The 21,780-nt window shown below is 45.3% G+C and overlaps 1 protein-coding gene across 2 annotated transcripts; it reads right to left on the bottom strand.

Annotated features, from left to right (window-relative positions):
* Positions 1-780: 780 nt before the first annotated feature.
* WDR24 (WD repeat domain 24) lies at positions 781-21,197 on the bottom strand. Of its 2 annotated transcripts, none has more exons than XM_087728801.1 (10): positions 21,033-21,197; positions 18,769-19,300; positions 16,711-16,888; positions 12,514-13,195; positions 10,028-10,143; positions 8,222-8,343; positions 6,249-6,353; positions 5,115-5,452; positions 4,312-4,496; positions 781-1,756 (listed from the first exon to the last, which is right to left on the bottom strand). In XM_087728801.1, the coding sequence occupies exons 2-10, from the start codon at positions 19,247-19,249 to the stop codon at positions 1,588-1,590; spliced, it is 2,376 nt and encodes a 791-aa protein (XP_087584927.1). In that variant the 5' UTR covers positions 19,250-19,300; positions 21,033-21,197; the 3' UTR covers positions 781-1,587. The 2 variants fall into 2 exon arrangements, with proteins under 2 accessions (XP_087584927.1, XP_087584928.1); XM_087728802.1 differs by having other exon boundaries at positions 18,769-19,255.
* Positions 21,198-21,780: the final 583 nt, after the last annotated feature.

Below are 21,780 nucleotides of genomic sequence, written 5' to 3'. Positions count from 1 at the left end.
ACAAAGAAGAGGGGGATCAACCTATTCTCCAATGCACCTGAAGGCAAGACAGGAAACAATGGATGGAAACTAATCAAAGAGAGAAGCAACCTGGAACTAAAGAGAAACTTCCAGTGGAACAGCTTGCCTCCAGAAGTTGTGAGTGCTCCATCACTGGGGTTTTTAAAGAAGAGACTGGACATTCACTTGTCAGAAATGGTCTCCTGCTTGAGCAGGGGGTTGGACTAGAAGACCTCCAAGGTCCCTTCCAACTCTGTTATTTTGTTATTCCCAGAATTCCCGAGTTAGCAATGCTGGCTGGGGATTTCAGGGAATTGAAATCCACCCATCTTAAAACTGCTGGGGCTGTGGAATGCTGGTCTAACAAGAGTAAGGCTGTTATTCTCTGCTCCCAAGATTAAATTCTTTTAGATCAGATGGTCTTATTTTTTAAGACAGTACATAATCCACTATTTTTCCCCCTTTAAAGACTGAGGAATTGCTGAGAACGGAGAATCTCTTAAAGTTCATCTCACCAGATCCAGTGTTTTTGTTTAAGTTACTCTGCAAGAAATCCTGAAATCATTTCAATAAAATAGAAAAACTTCTCTTGTTCAGCCCAACCATACCTGCTCCAGCTGCGAGCTGGCAATTTTTAACTTTTGGCCCAAGATCAGTAAAATTACAGATTCTGATGTGTCTCCTTTTTTGGGGGGGAGGAGAGAGCCTCAATCCTGTTCGGTAGCTGGCCAATTATTTAGAAACATTGACACAGAAAGTTTTGCAAACGCAGACGAGAAAAACGGTACATTTCACCTTGTTTAATTCGGTATTTAAAAAAAAAAGCTGCCTGAAACTTTCTGGAAACACCCTGGCTAATGAAGCAGGTGTTGTATAGAACAATGATGGGGAACTTTTCCGGCACTGAGTGCCCAAACCAGAACATGCATGCATGTGTGTATGTCAGGGCACCAGAAATCCAGCTGGCCGCTGCACATGCCAGGCAGCCGGTCTTCAAATTTCCAGTACTTACAGGCGTGCTGCCCAGCTGATCTTCACAGGGGCTGGAGCACTGGAAACCCGAAGACCAGCTGGCCAGCTCACATATGCCTGTTTTTGGTCATTTTTTTTGGACGTTTTCAGGCTGTTTTGGGGGCGTTTTCTGGGCCATTTTTGGTGGCGTTTCCCGGCGCTTGCAAAGACCAGCACTGTTGAAACCAGAAGAGCAGCTGGCGACGGCGCGCATGTCCACAGGGAAGGCTCTGCGTGCCACCTCTGGCACACGTGCCATAGGTTCGCCATCATATGTAGAGAACAAACTGCCTCCACAGCAGGACATTAGAAGAAAATGCGTAAGTGGTTTTTTTTTTCCCTAGCAGAATCTCCTGGACATATGGCTGTGCTTGGTGTCCCCGTCCCCCCGTGCCCCCCCCGGAAGCAAAAAAACCACAACCCACCTTGCAAGTCCCAACCTGGTGGAGAGGTTTCATGGCAGCTATCTAGATCAGCAACCCCAGTGACTGTCTCTCCCCCTTCCCCACCCCCACCCAAAGTGAGGTTCTCAGTTCTAGGCAGCCCCCAGTGGGCCGCCTCGGCCTTCTCTTCGATTCAGGTGTATTCGCAAAGGTGGCCGCATCCTGTAGGACAATGGGAACTCGTTTCCAGCCACTTCATGATATGTTGCAGGTGACCACCGTGACTACAGCCCTGGCACCACACAAAGAGGCCCTTGACCACGTGGTGGCACACGGCGCACATGCTGGCACACTGCCGGCACCTGAAAGAGACCACAAAAGAGAACAGCAGCTGAAGAATACAGGTGGGGCTGCAGGGGAAGAGCAGAGTCTCCAGCAACAGAGAGAGTTCAACCTTCAGCTATGAAGCTCAGCCTGTTACTTGACTCTCTCTCTCTCTCTCCCCCTCCCTCCCCGCTTCCCCGTCATGCGTAAAATCCTGAATCAGTTAATTCTCATTCTGTCTCTCTCCCCCTCCCTCCCTCTCTCTCTCTGTTTTTCTCTCTGTCTCTCTCTCTCTCTCTCCGTCATGGATAGAATCCTGATTCAGTTAATTCTCTCTCTCTCTTTCTCTCTCTCTCTCCCTCCCCCCCTTCCAGTCGTCGGTGGAATCCTGATTCAGTTAATTTTCTCTCTTTTCTCTGTTTTTCTCTCTGTCTCTTTCTCTCTCTTCCAGTCGTGGGTGGAATCCTGATTCAGTTAATTCTCTCTCTCTCTCTCTCTCCCCCTCCCTCCCTCCCAGTCGTGGGTGGAATCCTGATTCAGTTAATTTTCTCTGTCTCCCTCTTTGTTTTCTATCTATCTATCTATCTATCTATCTATCTATCTATCTATCTATCTATCTATCTATCTATCTATCTATCTATCTATCTATCATCCATCCATCCATCCATCCATCTATCATCTATCTATCATCCATCCATCCATCTATCATCTATCATCTATCATCCATCCATCCATCCATCCATCCATCCATCCATCCATCCATCCATCCATCCATCCATCTATCTATCATCTTTCAACTATATCCATCCATCCATCCATCTCTGTTTTTTTCTCTCTCTCTCCTCAGCCTAGACTATTTCACAAGCTTTGGGGAACGAATAGGACAAATACGGGTAGTCCTGAATGCATGGCCACAATCGAGCCCAAAATTTCTGTTGTTGTGAGACATTTGTGGAGTTCTGCTTCGTTTTACAATCTTGCCACAGTTGTTAAGTGAGTGGTTGCAGTTCACACGGCTGTGAAGTGAACCCAACTTCTTTGTTGACGTTGCTTGTCAGAAGGTCGCAAAAGGGGATCGCAGGACCCTGGGATGCTGCAACGCTCATAAATACGAGCCAGTGGCCAAGTCTCTGAATTTTGATCATGTGATCATGGGGAGGACTTCAACGGGTCCTCCCGAACTCCATTTTAGCTGACAGAGGCATCCCAGGCCGGTCCTTCACTCTTTCCAGGGTGGTCCTGTGGGCCTCGAGTTCGACACTGTGGATCTAAAGCCTACCCCTTTTGAATTCCGCTGACCATTATATAATGCCAATTTAATACTGATTAGATTCTTGTATAAAGTTAAAGGTAAATGTTCCTCTCACACATATGCACTAGTTGTTCCCAACTCTAGGGGGCAGTGCTCATCTCTGTTTCAAAGCTGAAGAGCCAGCGCTGTCCGAAGATGTCTCCGTGGTCATGTGACTGGCATGACTAAATGCCGAAGATGCATGAAACACTGTTCCCTTCCCACCAAAGGTGGTTCCTATTTTTCTACTTTTATTTTTATGTGCTTTCAAACTGCTAGGTTGGCAGAAGCTGGGACAAGTAATAGGAGCTCACTCCGTTAAACGGCGCTAGGGATTTGAACCGCTGAACTGCCAACCTTTCTGATCGACAAGCTCAGCATCTTAGCCCCTGAGCCACCATGTCCCTTACATAAACATACTACAGTTTAATAGTTGATATTACTCCATTTTCTTTTTTCACTGAGTCTTTTGAATTTAAATATTTCATTGTTGCCATTTCTTATACGTTTCCCAGGCAAGGTTTTCTTTAACGTGATATAATGGCTATAAAATAAAATCCTAAGTAAGTCGATCTCCGTAACATAAGCTAAAAATCAGGTTAAATCAGTTCATAAAAATTGCTGTTCCATAGTGGTCCCTATTTTTCTACTTGCATTTTTTTTAACGTGCTTTTGAACTGCTAGGTTGGCAGAAGCTGGGACAAGTCACGGGAGCTCACCCCATTACGTGGCACTAGGGATTCAAACCGCCAAACTGCCGACCTTTCTGATCGACAAGCTCAGCATCTTAGCCACTGAGCCCCCACCTCCCCTTGTATATGATTCTTGTATACAGAGCAATAAATCTACACTGCAACTGAATGGACGGTCCTGTATCGATGCACCTGACACCTTCGCTGAAAGGTGGAAAGCCGCCCTTCTGCCTTCAGGTTCTGAGGAAACTCTCCAGGCTACACTTGGCGTGACCTGACAAAAGGGCGAACGACAAAACCGCGCCGACTAAACCGTGTCACTAAAACCGCGATGTCATCAGCGCGCCGACAACAGAAGCGCGATTTAAGTTAAGGTAAGGGTTAGGTTTAGGGTTACAGCGTGCTTCTGTCAGCGCGCTGTTGTCGGCGTGCTTCAGCGCTCATTCATCGGCGCGCTTTAGAACTCGCGGTTTTGTCACCGCGGTTTAGTCAGGCGCGCTTTTGTCGTTCGCGCTTTTGTGGGTGAACCACGCTTGGTACGTAGTGAGATCATTACGGGTTGCCTAACTATTTAACTTTGCTCTCCTGCAACAGGAAGGGAGCTTCTCACCGGTCACAGATCCATCCTTTGTTGCTCATCGGCCGCTTGCAGTTGCTGCAGTTGATGTGCAGGGTGGTGGAGGCCTGGTTGAGGCAGTGGACGGCCCTGCAGGTGCTCAGTTTGATCACTTCGTTGGAGATGTTCCACAGCTGGAACCGCTGCAGCAGGTCAATGTACGACATGTACCACTGTTCCTGGGGGAGACAAAGGACAACAGTATCATTGTTCTGATCAAGGCTTCCCGAGAGCCTGAAGCAAACTCCTTGTCCCGACAAAAAACCCTTTTATTAATTGACTGTGAATTCTGCTCATTCACCTCCAGAAAAATCTTTCGAGGGAGGATTTACAGTCACAGACCTTATCTGGCTTGGAGAGCTGCCAGGCTGATATCTGCAGAACTTGGTAAGGAGTCTCAGAGTCACGAACCAATTAAGTGAACTAATTGTCCCTGCAAACTCCACTCCCCTTTCGCTCCTCTTTTATTTCCTCTGGGAGGGGCCATTCACTGTCCACCTGTGGCCTTACTCCCTAGTCGACCCCTGTTCTTTAGCTGTTCCCTTTGTCTGGCAACTCTGCACGTGCACACACTGGGAACAGGCTCCAGCTGTTCATCTGCCTCACTGATGTCTGACTCTGAAGGCAGCTGATAACTGTCGGATGACTCTGGCCCCTTCTCTGCCTCCAACACAGAGCCCTCATCAGAGCCTTCCCCAGACTCCAGGATTGGCTCAGGTTCCTCCCCAGCCTCCTCATTGTCCGAATCTGCTGCCAGCTCCACTGGATGCTGGCAGACCACCACAGGCTTTAGGTACCTGTGTTTGGTCATCAATCCCCTTCTTGATACGATCCCCCAGTACAATCAGGATCGACACGGCCATCTGGACATCTCCCTGCTCGGCGTAGAAAAGCAGCATGTCATGGACAATAGGGTTGAAGAAATCGGCGGGCAGGCGATTGTCATAGAGGGAGTGTGAAATGGAAATGAGGGAGAACGATTCCACAGGGGTGAGAGACACGGTCTCCGCCTCGTTGCCACTGACGTGGGGCGAGTCGGCTTTATCTTGCAGATGGTCCAGGGCAGAGGGGTTGTCTACGATCTCGTGGCGTAAAGGAAAGGCTTCCTGGGGAAGGATATACTCTTGTTCTTCGGCTGCAGGAAGACACGGAACCATGAAGGAGAAAGCAAGCAGACCTAAATCCCTCCATTCTCTCCTCCTATATAATGTTATATTATGCAGATTACTAACCAATAAATCCCTCCCCCCTATTTATTTATAGGGGGAAAATGTCCGTACCAAATGTAATTTCTAATGTTAGATTTTCCCCATTACCAGAGGGAGTCCCCTTGTGGAGTACTGTGAATCTGCTGTCATGCCAACTCCATTGCGCTGTACAGTAGAAGCCATTTTAAGGCACAACAGGCTGCATCTTAACAGAACACACATCCTGAGGGGTTTTAGATGTGTCTTATCCCCACAGTATTTGTTTCCAGAGAGTAAGTCATCTGTGTACCAAGTTTGGTTGCTCAAGGTGTTCCAGAGTTATACTGGAACACACACATACATACACACACAAACAGCAGTTTTTATATAGATAAGACTAATTGGTTTCACACTGTCATCTTTTGTTTGTCTCCTAGCCGCTCTGCCCTTTGTAGTTCTGACCAAGCACTGGATAATGAACAAAACGGAATGAATGTTTTATTGACGTTCAATGGAGAGAAAGGGATTAGAAGAGAGTAAGCAGGCACACAACAGAGAACACACATCGGAAGCAATGCACTGGGCACCCAGCAGCCATGAACATGCTTGATATAACCCGCCTTGTATCCCTCACGGTGTGCCTGCTTACTCTCTTGCAATCCCTTCTTCTCCAATCTCTCCGCTCTGCAAAGGGAGAAAAAGAAAAACAACAGATCAGGCATGAAGAGTAAGACGGGCACTCACTGTGAGGATTCTCATGGTCCATCATGTACAGATCATCTTCATCGGCTTCCACATCGCCCAGGAGATAATCGGCAGGAACGTCACTTCCTTCTGTCTCCTCGTTCTCTGGACAACCAGGAAAAAAAGAGAAAAAGACACTTACAAGAAGAGTCATAGAGTTGGATGATGAAGCTGCTTTGGCCAGAGTTTAGCTTCCTGTTCATTGCAGGAGTTTAGATTAACGCACTTTTAATCAATAGGGTCAGTCTAGGCCAGGGGTCAGCAACTGCATGTGGCTCTTTCATCCCTCTGCTGCGGCTCTCTGTCGCTCAAACTATGCGTCACAACCGCCAATGTGTGATACCTGAGGGGCACGCGATTGAGCTTTTCGACCCCCAGTAGGCCAACCGTGGATAACTCCAAGAAAATAAGAGTTTCAGAAGAAAACAGACGTTTAATTCAACTCTATTAGGTTAGTTCTGTGGCTGCTCAGGAAATAGTCAGGCACGGGAAGCGTTTTGTGGCTCCCGGTGTTTTCTCTTCTATGGAAAGTGGGTTCAAATGGTTCTTTGAGTGTTTAAGGTTGCCGACCCCTGGTCTAGGCACCACATGAACAAAAGCAATGAAGAGAAGTTCACTCCTTTATCCAAGGTTTACTATTGCACCGCTTGGCTACTTAAGAGATTCAATCAGAATCTGCCTTTATCTAGCATTGATCTATTGTTCCAAGTCCTAAACACGAAAAGGAGATTGTACTTTCTTTTAGGAAATTCCTCTTTGGGTATTGAATGAATGGTGTCAGGCAGACAGTTGAGCAGCATTATGTTGGTGATTGTTTGAAGTTACAGTGGCACCTGGCTCTTGCCCATGCAACCATCTCAGCATCCCCGTGTCACGTGATGAAAATTCAGGTGCTTGGCAACCAGTATGTACCGTATTTTTTGGAGTATAAGGCACACCAAGGTTTTGAAGAGGCAAATTTTTTAAAAAAAGTTTTTGCACTCTGCAAACTTCCCAAAAAAACGGGCCCGTTTTTTTTTTAAAAAAGGGGGGGGGGATGAATAGCCTTTAGGAGGCTTGTTGAGTGCTGCTAGGGGGTGGGCTGGCGCAAAAATGAGCAAAAAACGGCCCATTGTTTGCTCATTTCTGCCCTCCCCAGCTCCCAGGAGCTCTCTGGAAGCCTCCAGAAGGCTCTGTACGGCCATTTTGGTGAAGGGGGCGGGGTTTTCGAGAGGCAAAAAAAATGCTGTATCCAGTGTATAAGACGCACCCAGATTTTCAGCCTCTTTTTTTGAGGGGAAAAGGTGCGTCTTATACTCCGAAAAAAGAGAATTACAATAGTTGCAGCATCCTGGGATTGTTTGACGGCCATTGGTGATCTTCCCAGCCAGTTTCCAACATGCAAAGTCAACGGGGAAAGCTGGATTTGCTTAATGATCATACGAGTCACTTAATAAATGCAGCGGTTCACTCAACAACTGGCTCACTTAGCTACCGCCTTACTTGGCATCAGAAATTCTGGTCCCAATTGTGGACTTCAGTCAAGGATTGTCAGTATTCTGCTTCCACGGCCATCTTTTGCCTGGACTGAATATAGCCACTTCCCTTGCAAATGTAAAGGTAAAAGCTCCCCTCGCACATACGTGCTAGTCGTTCCCAACTCTAGGGGGCAGTGCTCATCTCCGTTTCAAAGCCAAAGAGCCAGCGCTGTCTGAAGACATCTCTGTGGTCATGTGGCCGGCATGACTAAATACCGAAGGCGCACGGAACATTGTTAACCTTCCCACCAAAGGTGGTTCCCATTTTTCTACTTGCATTTTTTACATCCTTTCAAACTAGGTTGGCAGAAGGTAGGACAAGTAACAGGAGCTCACTCTGTTATGCGGCGCTAGGGATTCAAACCGCCAAACTGCCGACCTTTCTGATGGACAAGCTCAGCGTCTTAGCCCCTGAGCCACCGCTTCCCTATTTTTCTGGTACAGCTGTCTGCTCACCGTCGTTATTGATGAGAGTTGAAGTGGAATCCATGAGAATGGCTTCAGGACGATTCTCCCCCTTGGTCCTCTCCAGCCGTGACTCCGTCCCTATTCCAGAGGGAATATCTTTCAAGTTAAAGCTGGGAGAGAAGCAGAAAATGCTGAATAGTCCACAGTAATATTTTCTATTCCTTCTCTATGTCTGCAATGCTTTCAATTTTGGCTAAGTGCGATTGTTTTTAATTCTGAATTTGTCACCAGCTGAGCTATCTGTCAGGCCTGCGGCCATCTTTTCTTTTGGATCTCAGGCCTGCCACACTTTCTATTATTCTACTATGCATTTTCTATTGTGGGGAAAATGGGAGGGGAGATTGTATGGAGTTAGATGCAATGTAGCCATAACAACATTCTTTCTAGAAAGTCAAGGTCATCTGTTGTGTTTGCATTTCTGCACCTGACTGGAACTGGATGGGTGGAACTGCCAGCATGGCAGTGGGAGATTGGACCATGTGATGGGACTTGTGGGTGTGGGGGCAAGATTGTGAACTTTCAACTGGGTGGGGAAAACCGGGAAGCTTTCAGGTTCGGGTTTTCCCAGATGTGCCAATATGGCTCTCTTAATAAATTGGAATTTGAGCAATACATTGCCTTGGACACTGATTTAATTTTGGATGCTCTTTGGAATCTAGACACTATCTTTATTTATTTAACTTAATCTCTTTATTTTTCTTTGTTCTTATCTCTGCTATTTTTTTCTGTCGTTTTCTAATTTTAATGTTTTAACAATTTGTAAGCTGCCCAGAATTAGTTGGGAGTTGGGCAGCCTATATAGGTAGCCCTCCACTTACAGCAGTTCATTTAGTGACTGGGGGTTGAAGTTACAATGGCACTGAAAATAGTGACTTATGACCATTTCCCCACACTTACGATCATGGCAGCATCCCCCGTGGCCACATGATTTATATTCAGATGCTGGACAACTGACTCATATTTATGACAGTTGCAATGCTCAGGAGTCATTTTGTGACCAAAAAGTCAAGGGGGAAGGTGGATTCCCTGAACAACTGTGTTACTAATTTAACAACTGCAGGGATTCGCTCAACAAATGTGGCAAGAAAAGTCGTAAAATGGGACAAATCCGCTTAACAAATTTTTCACTTAACAATATAAACTTTGGGCTCAATTGTGGTCGTAAGTTGAGGACTACCTGTAACTCTCACGTAGTCACAGCAACGCGTCCTTGGAAAGGACTTGGTAGGTGAACAAAAAGGCCAAATCGATTGCACCGTCAGCTAGATATCTGAACATCTAGCCGACTATGCAATGAATCATAACAATAATTTTGTGGGACCACCAATGTTATGTACATGATTCTGGGCAGCCAATAGAAGGAAGACAGCAAAAACAACTTGAATTAAAAATAATAGGGCAGCCAAGAATGTTCATGATATTCCATACTTTAAGACCTGGCTGGAGGATAGTGGGGAACCAAGAACCATGCTCACCCACTCTATGATATTATCATTACAAACACATGCAGATGAATCAGCAATAGCTTTGAATTTATGGGGACAGGATTATCTGATTTACCATTTTGTGATATTTCCTGTTGGCCTTTGACAAAACCTCCCATGATCTGTTGTTCCAGAAAGTCTTTAGGGCAAAGTTTCTCAACCTTGACAACTTTGAGATGGGTGGAGTTAAGCTCCCAGATTCCTACCCTAAATGGGGGCTACAAGGCTCCAGGGTCTTGCCTGGATTTGCCCCAAGTCACCCTTGAGTGCACATTTCCCCACAATGCAGGCCCCTCCCCTTTCTCTTTACCTGTTCATGAGCGGAAGGCTAGAGCTACTTTTTCCCAGGCTGTGGTTGAGGTTCGTGGCAGGGACGGTGTTAGGGCTTGAATAAATAATCCGGAGCATTGTCCACGTCTGAGCAACCTGGAGAAAAAAGACAGAAAAGAGCTAAGAAACCACCGGCTAAGCCTTGTCAATTGAAGGACTGTAAGCCAACCCTCCAGCAGAGTCTCTCTCAACTTCAGCCACTTTTCAGATGTGTGGATTTTAATACCCGAGCTGGCTAGGGAATTCTGGGAGCTGAAGTCCATCTATGTGGAGTGGAGTGGAATAGAATATGGAAATAGAGAATAGGAAGAAGAATAGAATAGAATATGGAAATAGAGAATAAGAATAGAATAGAATATGGGATTAATACAGAATAGAATAGGATAGGAATAGAATATAATAGAATATGGAATATAGAATAGGATAGGAATAGGAATAGAATAGAATTAAATAGAATTAGAATAAAATTAGAATAGAATATGGAAAGGGAAAGGGAATGGGAATGAGAATGAAATAGCTTTATTGGCCAACTGTGATTGGACACACAAGGAATTTGTCTCCAGTGCAGAAGTTCTCAGTGTGTACACATACACACAACAACAACAACAAAGTAGGTCATAGATCATAAAGCAGAGTTACAATCATTAATCATCAGATACAAACAACAAGTGCTAAATCATAAGATACCAATCAGAAGTAGATAGTAGGAAAGATGAGAAGGTGAGAAAAGATGAGAAATGAGAAGGATAACAGAAATACAGCCCTACTACATGTGTAAATATCTTGAGGCCTAAGACAGTGCTGTGGGAATTAGGTGTTCAGCAAAGAGATGGCACAAGGGAAAAAATGACCTTTGTGTCTAGTTGTTTTGGCATGCAATGCCCTATAGCAGCATCCTAAGGGGAGTTGAAACAATTTATCTCCAGGATGTGAGGGGTCTCTAGAAATTTTCTTTCTGGTTCGTGCATTAAATGTATCCTCAGTAGAAGGAAGGCTGGTTGCAATCATTTTTTTCTACAGCCCTAACTATCCACTGAAGTCTGTACCACGGTTGGAAAACACCACCCTAAGAGGATGAAGTTTTAAACTGAAACATATTTCAAGAAGAGATTGGCCTGTCATCTGTCAGAAATAACAGATGACAGAATAACAGAGTTAGAAGGGACTTTGGAGGTCTTCTAGTCCAACCCCCTGCTCAGGCAGGAAACCCTACACCACTTGAGACAAATGGTTGTCCAATCACTTCTCTTTAGGAGCCGTGATGGCACAGTGGTTAGAATGCAGTACTGTAGGCTACTTCGGCTGACTGCTGGCTGCCAGCAGTTCGGCTGTTTGATTTTCACCGGCTCAAGGTTGACTCAGCCTTCCATCCTTCCGAGGTGGGTAAAATGAGGACCCAGATTGTTGGGGGCAAGAGGCTGACTCTGTAAACCGCTTAGAGAGGGCTGTAAAGCACTGCAAAGTGGTACATAAGTCTAAGTGCTATTGCTGTTTATTCCTTCCTTCCTTCCTTCCTTCCTTCCTTCCTTCCTTCCTTCCTTCCTTCCTTCCTTCCTTCCTTCCTTCCTCTCTTAATTCCCTTTCTCATTCTCCTTCCTTGTAGCACAGTGGTTAGAATGCAATATTTCTGCCAACTGCCATCAGTTCAATCATGACTGGCTCAAGATTGACTCAGCCTTCCATCCTTCCGAGGTGGGTAAAATGAGGACCCAGATTGTTGGGGGCAAGAGGCTGACTCTGTAAACTGCTTAGAGAGGGCTGTAAAAGCACTATGAAGCGGTATGTAAGCCTAAATCCTATTGCTATTAAAACCTCCAGTGTTGGCGCATCCACAACTTCTAGAGGCAAGTCATTTCCACTGATTAATTGAATAAGAGAGTTGGAAGGGGTCTTGGAGGTCATCTAGTCCAACCCCCCATCTAGACAGGAAACCCTACACCACTTCAGACAAATGGTTATCCAGTCTCCTCTTAAAAGTCTCCACTGATGGAGCGTTCACAACTTCTGGTGGCAAGCTGTTCCACTGGTTGATTGTCCTCACTGTCAGGAAATTTCTCCTTAGTTCTAAGTTGCTTCTCTCCTTGATTAGTTTCCATCCATCCCTTCTTGTCCTGCCCTCAGGTGCTTTGGGGAATAGTTTGACTCCCTCTTCTTTGTGGCAACCCCTGAGATATTGGAACACTGCTATCATGTCTCCCCTAGTTCTTCTTTTCATTAAAGTAGACATACCCAGTTCCAGCAACCATTTTTTATATGTTTTAGCCTCCAGTCCCCTAATCATCTTGGTTGCTCTTCTCTGCACTCTTCCTAGAGTCTCCACATCTTTTTTTTACATCGTGGCGACCAAAAATGGTGTTGGGTCTCCTGCTTGAGTGGGGTATGGGGTGGTGGTGGGTGTTGGACTAGATGACCTCCAAGGTCCCTTCCCACTCTGTTAATCAGTTCTAGGAAGAGATGCCACTTTACCTGGTTGCGCTTCAGCTCTTTGGCTACTTTGGCATTGTGGTCACACAGCTCGGCCAGCGGCCGCCCCGTCAGCAGGTACTGCTTGGCAGTCCGCACAAACCAATCCATGCTGCTGGCGTCGCAGCCCGCGTCAGCCTCGAAGACGCTGAGGGCGCTGGAGGAGGAGATGAACTCGAACTGCTCGGCGGGGTCCAGCTTCCGCTTGAAGAAAATGGGATGGCGGCGGTCGCCGAGGTAGGGCTTCCGATTCGAGTCAGCGGAGATGAGGCTCTCCTTGGCCGCGAAAGCCAGGTCTCCGAAGAGGCTGTAGCACAGGCCCTCCGGGTTGGCCCGCTCGATGGGCTGGCTTGCGTCCTTGAAGATGTGCTGGTAAAGAGTGCTGTCCTTGGATCCCGAGAGGAGGAAGTAAGGGTCGTGCAGATGCCGCCAGACGATCCCGGTGGTGACGTCTTTGTGCTCCTCGAACATGGCGGACGGGATGAAGGGGCGCCGGATGTCCCAGACGTAGATGTTGTGGTCCACCATCATCGAGCAGGTGGCGATGTGGTGCTTGCATTCGGGCCTCCACTTGACCCGGGCTACGGAGGCTATCGTTTGCACACAGTAGATCTCTTTGGCCCGGTTGGTGCTCATGTCCCAGACTTTGACCATCTTATCTCGGCCGCCTGTGGCCAGCCAGCCTCTAGCGGAAGGGAAAGGCCAAGAATGGATGAGACTGATAACAAAAACGGTTCGATAGACATTGCGTGCAACTAAAAAGGTGTTGGATGGTTGAACAGGTGCCCACTTTGAACCATTACGTTTTTGGTGGCCATCACCTCCGCCAGGCGGATATCTGAGCTACAGGCATTGTCTACCAGGGATGATTTATATATATTTCACCATGACAGGGTGGTTTTAAGGATGGAGCCCTCCTTCATACCCAAGGTGTGCTCTTACTTCCATGGATCTCAGCAGTTGATTTTGCCTAATTTTTGTCCGGATCCTTCTCATCTTTTAGAGAAAAAATGGCACATCTTGGACGTGATGAGGGCTCTGAGGATTTATCTCAAAAGAACTTTGTCGACTAGAAAGACTGAAGTATTATTTGTTTCTTTCCAGCCAGGATCCCTGGGGAATAAGGTGACATCTACTACCGTAGGCAGATGGCTGTGAGCCTGTATTGCTTACCGCTTTACCAAGCACAAGGGCCCCAGGATATATAAAATGGAGTACAGGAAAAGTAAAAATGCTCCTTTTGAGGATCACCCTCACTACTTAAAGCAGTTGAAAGCACAATATAAGACACTTCTAAAAGAAAAGAAAAGTGCGGCTCTGAAGGAGTCTTGGCATAAACTACCGTATTTTCCAGAGCATAAGACGCACCAAGGTTTTGAAGAGGCAAATTTAAAAAAAAAAGTTTTTGCACTCTGCAAACCTCCCCAGAACGGGCCCGTTTTGCCCCCCAAAATGGCAAGAATAGCCTTTGGGGGCTTGCAGAGTGCCTGGGGGGGGGGGGACCAAAAATGAGCAAAAAATGGGTCCGTTTTTTGTAAAAAAAAAGAAAAAAGGCATGGATAGCGTCTAGGAAGCTTATAGAGTGTTTCTGGAGGCTGGAGGGGGGGGGGAAATTGAGCAAAAAACAGGCTGTTTTCTGCTCATTTCTGCCCTTCCCAGCCCCCAGCTCTCTCAAAGCTTTCTAGAGGCTATGCATAGCCATTTTGGTGAAGAGGGTGGGGTTTTTGGAGGCAAAAAACAGCTGTATTCAGTGTATAAGATGCACCAAGATTTTCAACCTCTTTTTTGAGGGAAAAGGGTCCGTCTTATACTCTGAAAAATATGGTAATTACATCAGTCAGGACAAAAAATACATCCCTTTTTTGGTACATCACCAGAGGATTGGGGAAACCTCCATTACCCCCAACTAATCAGGTACCGATTCATGCCTGGGAAGAATATTTTAGGGAGCTTTATACAGACCCCGACTATGTAACCAAGAAGAGCCAAATTAGTTTGAACCAGACTCCTTACTGGCCCCTTGTTACAGCAGAAGAGATATCCCGGTTGGTCGGACCTCTAAAGGCTAATAAGGCAACTGGTGCTGATAATATCCTGCCAGAAATAATAAAAAAAAACGCCAGTTGGTGGGCTCCACTTTTAGCATCACTGTTTACATTCATAGATAAAACAGGCCATATGCCTAGAGATTGGGGAGTAGCAATTATCATACCAATTTATAAAAAAGGTAATAGAAATGACCCAGGCAATTATGGACCCATCAGCCTTCTGAGCATTATTAGTAAACTGTATGCCAAACACCTAAACTATAAACTTCAGGATTGGCTAATTTCAGGGAGGATAATCAAAGATGAACAAGCCGGTTTTAGAGAAGGAAGATCAACAGTGGATCATATCTTAATGAGACCGATAAAACAGTTCGGCTACAATCTCTAAAGTTGGTGCAATAGGACTGGAGAACTAGCAGCCTTCCAGGTGCTGTCCAGGCAGTCCTCGACTTACAACAGTTCACTGAGTGATCGTTGAAAGTTACAACGGCACTGGAAAAAAGTGATTGGGAACCGGTTTTCCCCACGCACAACTCTTATAGCCTCCCCATGATCATGGGATCAAAATTCAGATGCTTGGCAACCAGTTCACACTTATGACCATTTCTACGTCCCAAAGTCATGTGTTCCTCTTTTGCGACCTTCTGACAAGCCAAGTCAATGGGGAAACTGGATTCACTTCACAAACCAGCTTCCTAACTTATCAACTGCAGTGAGTCACTGAACAACCATAGCGAGAAAGATTTGTAAAATGGGGCAAAAGTCACTTCACCAATTCTCACTTCCACAATGTAGATGTTGGGCTCAATTGTGGTTTGTTATCAAGGACTGACTGTAGTTAGTCCTTGACATACAACCATAATTGAGCCTGGAATTAGAATCATAAGTCACTATGGGCCTTAAATCAAAGCATCAGATAAGCAGACCCAATTTTCCCTCTCCTTTTTTAACAGCAATTTTTAGGGTAATCAATTTTAGTCATTGAATGGAAGTTTTTTGCTGGAAATCAGAAGCAAACTCTGGAATGAGGTGTTCTTGGTGCTCTCTTTGCTTGCTTGTTTTCTTGCAGGCATTTCATTACCCAAACTAGTTAACCTCATCAGTGCTAGAAGGGAATGGGGTTTGCAGAGAGGAGGAGGAGGAGGAAGAGGAGGAGGAGGAGGAGGAGGAGGACGACGACGACTGTGGAGTCCTTGCTACTCACTGAGCTTGGTTGTTTTCTTGCAGACATTTCATTACCCTAGCTAGGTAAAACTCTGAAAGCATAGCAAAAAAAAATAAAAAATGCAAAGTGTGATCATGTGATTGCAGGACGCTGCAAATGGTTGTAATGGTGAGCCGGTTGTTGAACACCCAAACCAGGGTTTGCTTGATATCTGCGCGATTTATTTAACAATCATGTTGATCTGCTTAACAGCTAGCCTACAAATTGTGACATCTAAGCCAACCAGCAACAACCTACGGCATAAATTCTAATCCCAATAACGGTTGCTAAGACGAGGGCTACCTGCAAACTGTCAGAAAGGGCAAAATGATGCTTAAAATGCGAAGGGCAACGTGACTTCCCAACAAAAATGCTATGCAGAGAAGTTGCACAAGGTGGAAGGGAACTGAAGAGGCTTCAGTTGGACAGGCTCACAAAAGAGCTAAATGGCTAAGAGGAATCAGAGTACTACTTAGTATGGGACTTATGGTATAATTGGCTAGAGGAAAGAGGGGGGAAAAAAACAGGATAGTAACAAAGAGAAGAAAGATCAAGAAACTACAAAACAAATATAAAAAAGCGCAGAATCAATAAGAGGGGGGGAATACAAGATAGATTGTAGATGAAATAAGAAATATGAGAGGATCAAATGTGTATACTATGTACAAAATAAGAGGTGTAAAATTTGTATATAGATATGGATATAGTTATATAAGATATATGTATTGATAAAGGAAACACAATGGATATGTAGAAAATGTAAAATGTGCTGCAAAGATGATATGATTGCATAAATAAAATAAAAAACTTAAAAAAAAAGAAGCAGCTGCTGAAAGCAGAACCCTAGATGGCTCTGTCAGAAGGTGCTAGAAAACAAGGCAGGCACAGAAAATCATCCGATACAGAAAAGATAGACAGACAGACAGACAGAGACAGACGTGTTTATACCTGTCCTCTGGATGCCAATCACAACAGAACACGGGTCCGTTGTGGGCCGTGAACATCCTCTCGTAACGGTCCGGCCGGCGAATATCCCACAGTTGAACGTTCCCGTTTTCAAAGGTGGCAGCAAAGGTGAAGTAGTCGCGGATACTAAACTGGACGTCACGCACGCTTTCCGACTGACCTGAGGGGGGCAGAGACCACATTGGGTTGATCTTCTACCTTCAGGGCTGTTCAAACTTGGCAACTTTTAAGACTTGGGGACTTCAACCCCCACAATCCTCCAGTCAGTCATGCCAGGTCTTTAAAAGTTGCCAAAATTTGGAGAGTCCCGTTTCTACCTGATAAACCATCCAGGTGATGTTTGACCCTCTGAAAACAGGTTCTGTTCCCCCATCTGGTGCTGCTCCAAATGTGTTAAGACTCCAATGTCTTATAATCTCCTAGCCAGCCTGGGAGCTGGGGATTATGGGAAGCGAAGCCTCCTTGTGACATGGTCATTCTCTAATTTCCAAAAGAATGGGTTTTTTTGCACAAAATAGGAAATGGTGAAACTATGATATGTGGATTTGATCATTAGTAATACTGATAAACTACCGTATTTTTCGGGGTGTAAGACGCACCAAGATTTTGAAGAGGCAAATTTTAAAAAGTCTTTGCACTCTGCAGACCTCCCAAAAATGGCCTGTTTTTCACGAAAATTGACCTTTTTCCTTTTTTTTAAAGGGCATGAATAGCCTTTAGGAGGCTTGTAGAGTGAGAGTGCTCCTGGGGTGTGGGGCAAAAAATGAGCAAAAAAATGGCGTGCATAGCCTTTAGGAGGCTTATAGAGTGCTGCTGGGGGTTGGGAAGGAGGGCAAAATTGAGCAAAAAAAAGCCCATTTTTCACTCATTTCTGCCCTCCCCAGCACCCAAGAGCACTCTGAAAGCCTCCTAAAGGCTATGCACGGCCATTTTGGTGAAGGGGGCAAGGTTTCTGGAGGCTAAAAATTGCTATATTCAGTGTATAAGATGCACCCAGATTTTTAGCCTCTTAAAGATGCGTCTTATACCCCGAAAAATACGGTATTTTAAAAAAATGAATGTTATGATGTAACCTTAGAGAAAGAGTTTAATGTATGTTTCATTTGCATCTATTAAAAAGTTGGAAGAACACGCAGAACATAGAATCATAGGGCTGGAAGGGACCTCAGATCGGTCAGATCTCTCTTTAACAAGCTTCCACCCATTACTTCTTGTCCTGCCCTCAGGTGCTCCTCTCTGTGACAACCTCGTGATTATACAAATCAAGGTTTTGCAATGTCTATACCACCTGAACATCTGTGAATTTGCTTTCAAAATCCTTTAAAACATTTCTGTCCTTTTCAGTTTTTATTTCTTTTAAAGGCCCTGTAATACCTTACATCGGGGTGGAGTCGGGGCAACTGATCAGAGCTCAAGAGTTTACTGGCCAGATGCCCTTCCTGCTGCCTACGTGGGGGTGGGTCACAGCAGATAATTACTGTACTTTTTGGAGTATAAAACGCACCAAGATTTTGAAGAGGCAAATTAAAAAAAAAGTTTTTGCATTTTGCAAACCTCCCAAAAATGGCACGTTTTTGTCAAAAAATAAAAGGGGGGGCATGCACAGCTTTTAGGAGGCTTGTAGAGTGCTCCTGGGTGTTGGGGAGGGGGCTCCAAAATGAGCAAAAGGCCCATTTTCTGCTCATCTTTGCCCTCCCCAGCCCCCAGGAGCCCTCTGGAAGCCTCCTAAAGGCTATGCACAGCCATTTTTTGCAAAGGGGGCAGGGTTTTTGGATGCTGTATTCAGTGTCTAAGACACGTTCAGATTTTCACCCTCTTTGGGGGGGGGGGGGGAAGCTGAGTCTTATACTCCCAAAAATACGGTAATCGTTGCACCCAGAGAGATAAACATCTGCCACTGCCTCCTGATTGCAAGGCGAGAAGTCCACCTCTAGGCCACCGCGCTGCTCCATTACTGTCCTCCTCAGTAGCGTAGGATAATTCCACCTTATCCTAATCTACTCATGAGGAAGTCAGCGATTCCCAAATATGGATCCTTACCTGAGAAAGTGCTGACCGAGTCTTTTTTCCGTAGGTCGAAGCACTTCATGTAGCCATCCTGAGACCCGCTAAGGAGCATATAGACCTCCGTAGGGTGAAAGCACACCTTGTTCACGGTTCGCTTGTGCTCCATGAAAAGCTGGTCCTGTTTGTTCCGAGAGGGCTTGCCCAGGTTCCACGTGACCACCACTCCGTTCGTGGCAGCTGTGGCCAGCAAATTCTCGTCCATCTGGTGCCACACCACGTCAGCACAGCTGAAGTTCAGAGAGGGCTTGCGGCCGACACGCAGGTTGAGTTTTTCCACAAACTGGTCCTCTTCGATGGAGTAGATCTTGAAAATGTTGCGCCCGGCCACCACCACCTGAGCAGCGTCCCGGCACACACTGATGGCATTAGAAGGGGCGTCCAGGTGGCAGCACATGGTCCGTCCCGTGATCGTGTTGCCACCAAGAGCGGTGGTCACCCTGGCCATTTTCTCCATGGCGCCCTACAAATATCCAAAGTCTTGTCTAAAACAGGAGCAGCTGAAAGACTAAGCAATACCGCAATATTAAAATCAATCTGCAACAAACTGCAACACAACACTTTGTACAGGTAGTCCTTGATATAAGATTTGAGCCCCACATTTACGTTGCCAAGCAAGGCAGTTGTTTTAAGTGAGTTTTGCCCAACTTTACCACCTTTTTTTTTAACCGTATGTTAAGTGAATCACTGGAGTTGTTAAGAGAATCATGTGGTCCTGAAGCAAACCTGGCTTCCCTCATTGACTCTGCTTGTCGGAAGCTGGCTGGGAAGGTTACTAATGGTGATCACATGAACCTGGGACATTGCAACCGTCGCAAGTACATGCCAGTTGCCAAGTATTTGCATTTTGAACAGGTCACCAGGAGGAGGATGCAATGGTCATAAGCGTGGAAACCGATCATGAATTACCTTTTTTCAGTGCTGTTGTAACTTCAAATGGACATTAAACAAATGGTTTTAAGTCAAGGATCACCTGTATACCACTCAACTATTTCCTATGCAATGAAAAGGAATGGGGGGCGGGGGGGGGGAATCCCTCAAAGCACTAATTATCTTTTTTTTAATAAAAAGTGTATAAAAGCAAAAATTAAGAGCAGAAAATTGCTTTCTGTTGCTGCGGTTACAGCAGAATAGAATAGAACAGAACAGAATTAGAAATAGAATAGAACTAGGATTATAATTAGGAATAGAAATAGAATAGGAGTTAGAGTTTAGACTAGAATAGAATTCTTTATTGGCCAAGTGTGATTGGACACACAAGGAATTTATCTTTGGTGCATTTGCTCTCAGTGTACCTAAAAGGAAAGATACATTCATCAAGAATCATACTGTACAACCCTTAATGATAGTCATAGGATGCAAATAAGCAATCAAATTGTATTAGGAAACGATCAATATATATCGTAAGGATACAAGCAACAAAGTTACAGTCATACAGTCATAGGTGGGAGGAGATGGGAGATAGGGACGATGAGAAGATTAATAGCAATAGTAAGCAGACTTAATACATAGTTTGACAGTGCTGAGAACTGAATCCTATATAAACTATTTTTCTATGGTTTTTTGGGGGGTGGGGGCATGGCCACCAAACATTTGGGATGCCAATGGTCTTCCCAATCTAGTATTTTATAAATTTATTTATTAGATTTTCATCCCACGTTTTTGAATTTTATAAGTACCTCAGGGTGGCAACCCTAACCTAATCCTCCTTCCTCCTATTCTCCCCACAACAACCCTGTGAGGTAGGTTGGGCTGATGAGAGAGAACGACATACAAACTCGTTTGCCTAGCTAAATAAAAAGGGAAATAAAAATAATAAGCTGGTTAAAATGCACGTGTGCAAATGGGGAGTTTACACTCGTGTCTGCCTAAAAAAAAAGGAAAATAACCACCAATATGGCTGCTGGCTAAAAGGCAAGGGCGGAAATACCGGCGATTTTGATGTTCAAATCCGTAGATCTGTCCAAAAGGGAAACAAATATATATTTATTTTAAACACATTTTAAATAAATGAAGGCTGGTTGCTATGACTACATGCTTATGCGCATGCTCGAGTGTCCTTTCCTACAGAAAGGCACGTGCGGGGCCGCTCTAGCAAACAAGACCTCGAAGGGGTTTCCGAGGGCGGGAATGAGGGGCTGGAAGGGAGAGAGTACTTCCGGTCCCGGCTTTCCAGGCAACAACCCTCGCAACTCAGTTCCAGCCACGCTTCCCTCGAAGCGACCTTCTCGCCTCCTCACCTCACACGACGGTCTCCACTGGTCTTCCACACTGGAGTAGGCCGCCTCGCCGCGGGGCACTCACACTTCCTTCCAGCCGGCCCAACTCGGGCCAAGACTCGTCCGCCATCTTGGATTACCCGTCACGCCTTTCGGGGCTTGAGAAGCCGGAGGCCCTCATTCCGCGGCCGCTTTCCCTTCCTCCTCCTTCTCCTGCCTCCCTCCCCTCTGGAATCGTGACGTAGGGAGGTTGTAGAACAGGGTGGATCATACCATCGCAGAACCCGAGGCAGGGGTGGTGGCGGCGGTATTTCTCTAGTTTGCGTTGGTTTGATTCGTAAAAAACTGGTTGGAATGGCCTTTCTTCTTGCAAGGCTCCAATAGAAAGCTAGCAGTGCAGCACCAGTTATCAAACATTCTTTATTTTTTATTTTATTTTTACTTTTTTATTTTTCATTTTATTTTCATTTTATTTTTATTCTGTTTTTATTTTGTTTTTACTTTGTTTTTACTTTGTTTTATTATTTTTAGTTTATTATTTTTAGTTTATTATTTTTATTTTATTTTATTTTTTATTTATTAAATTTACATAGCTGCCCATCTCAGGCTTTGTGACTCCGGGCAGTACCTATAATCCAATTGCCCAACAATAATTATGCAATTAGAGGGCGATGGCTAAGACACTGCACTTGTCAATCAGAAAGGTTGGCAGTTCGGCGGTTCGAATCCCTACTGCTGCATAATGGAGTGAGCTCCCATTACGTGCCCC

The sequence above is a fragment of the Thamnophis sirtalis genome, unplaced genomic scaffold (genome assembly GCF_051295495.1).
Source record: "Thamnophis sirtalis isolate CommonGarterSnake01/CBP01778 unplaced genomic scaffold, rThaSir2_p1.2 scaffold_14, whole genome shotgun sequence".
Taxonomy (NCBI): domain Eukaryota; kingdom Metazoa; phylum Chordata; class Lepidosauria; order Squamata; family Natricidae; genus Thamnophis; species Thamnophis sirtalis.
The sequence above is the reverse complement of the archived record's forward strand: the minus strand, read 5'-3'. Positions and strand labels throughout refer to the sequence as shown.

Bases quoted from the DNA above. Each gene is read 5' to 3' on its own strand.
- WDR24 (XM_087728801.1), bottom strand. From the start codon at position 19,249: ATGGAGAAAATGGCCAGGGTGACCACCGCTCTTGGTGGCAACACGATC. The intron at 16,889-18,768 runs GTAAGGATCCAT...TGCCCCCCTCAG, and splicing joins CTCGGTCAGCACTTTCTCAG to GTCAGTCGGAAAGCGTGCGT. The intron at 5,453-6,248 runs GTGAGTGCCCGT...GTCTTCCTGCAG, and splicing joins GGACCATGAGAATCCTCACA to CCGAAGAACAAGAGTATATC.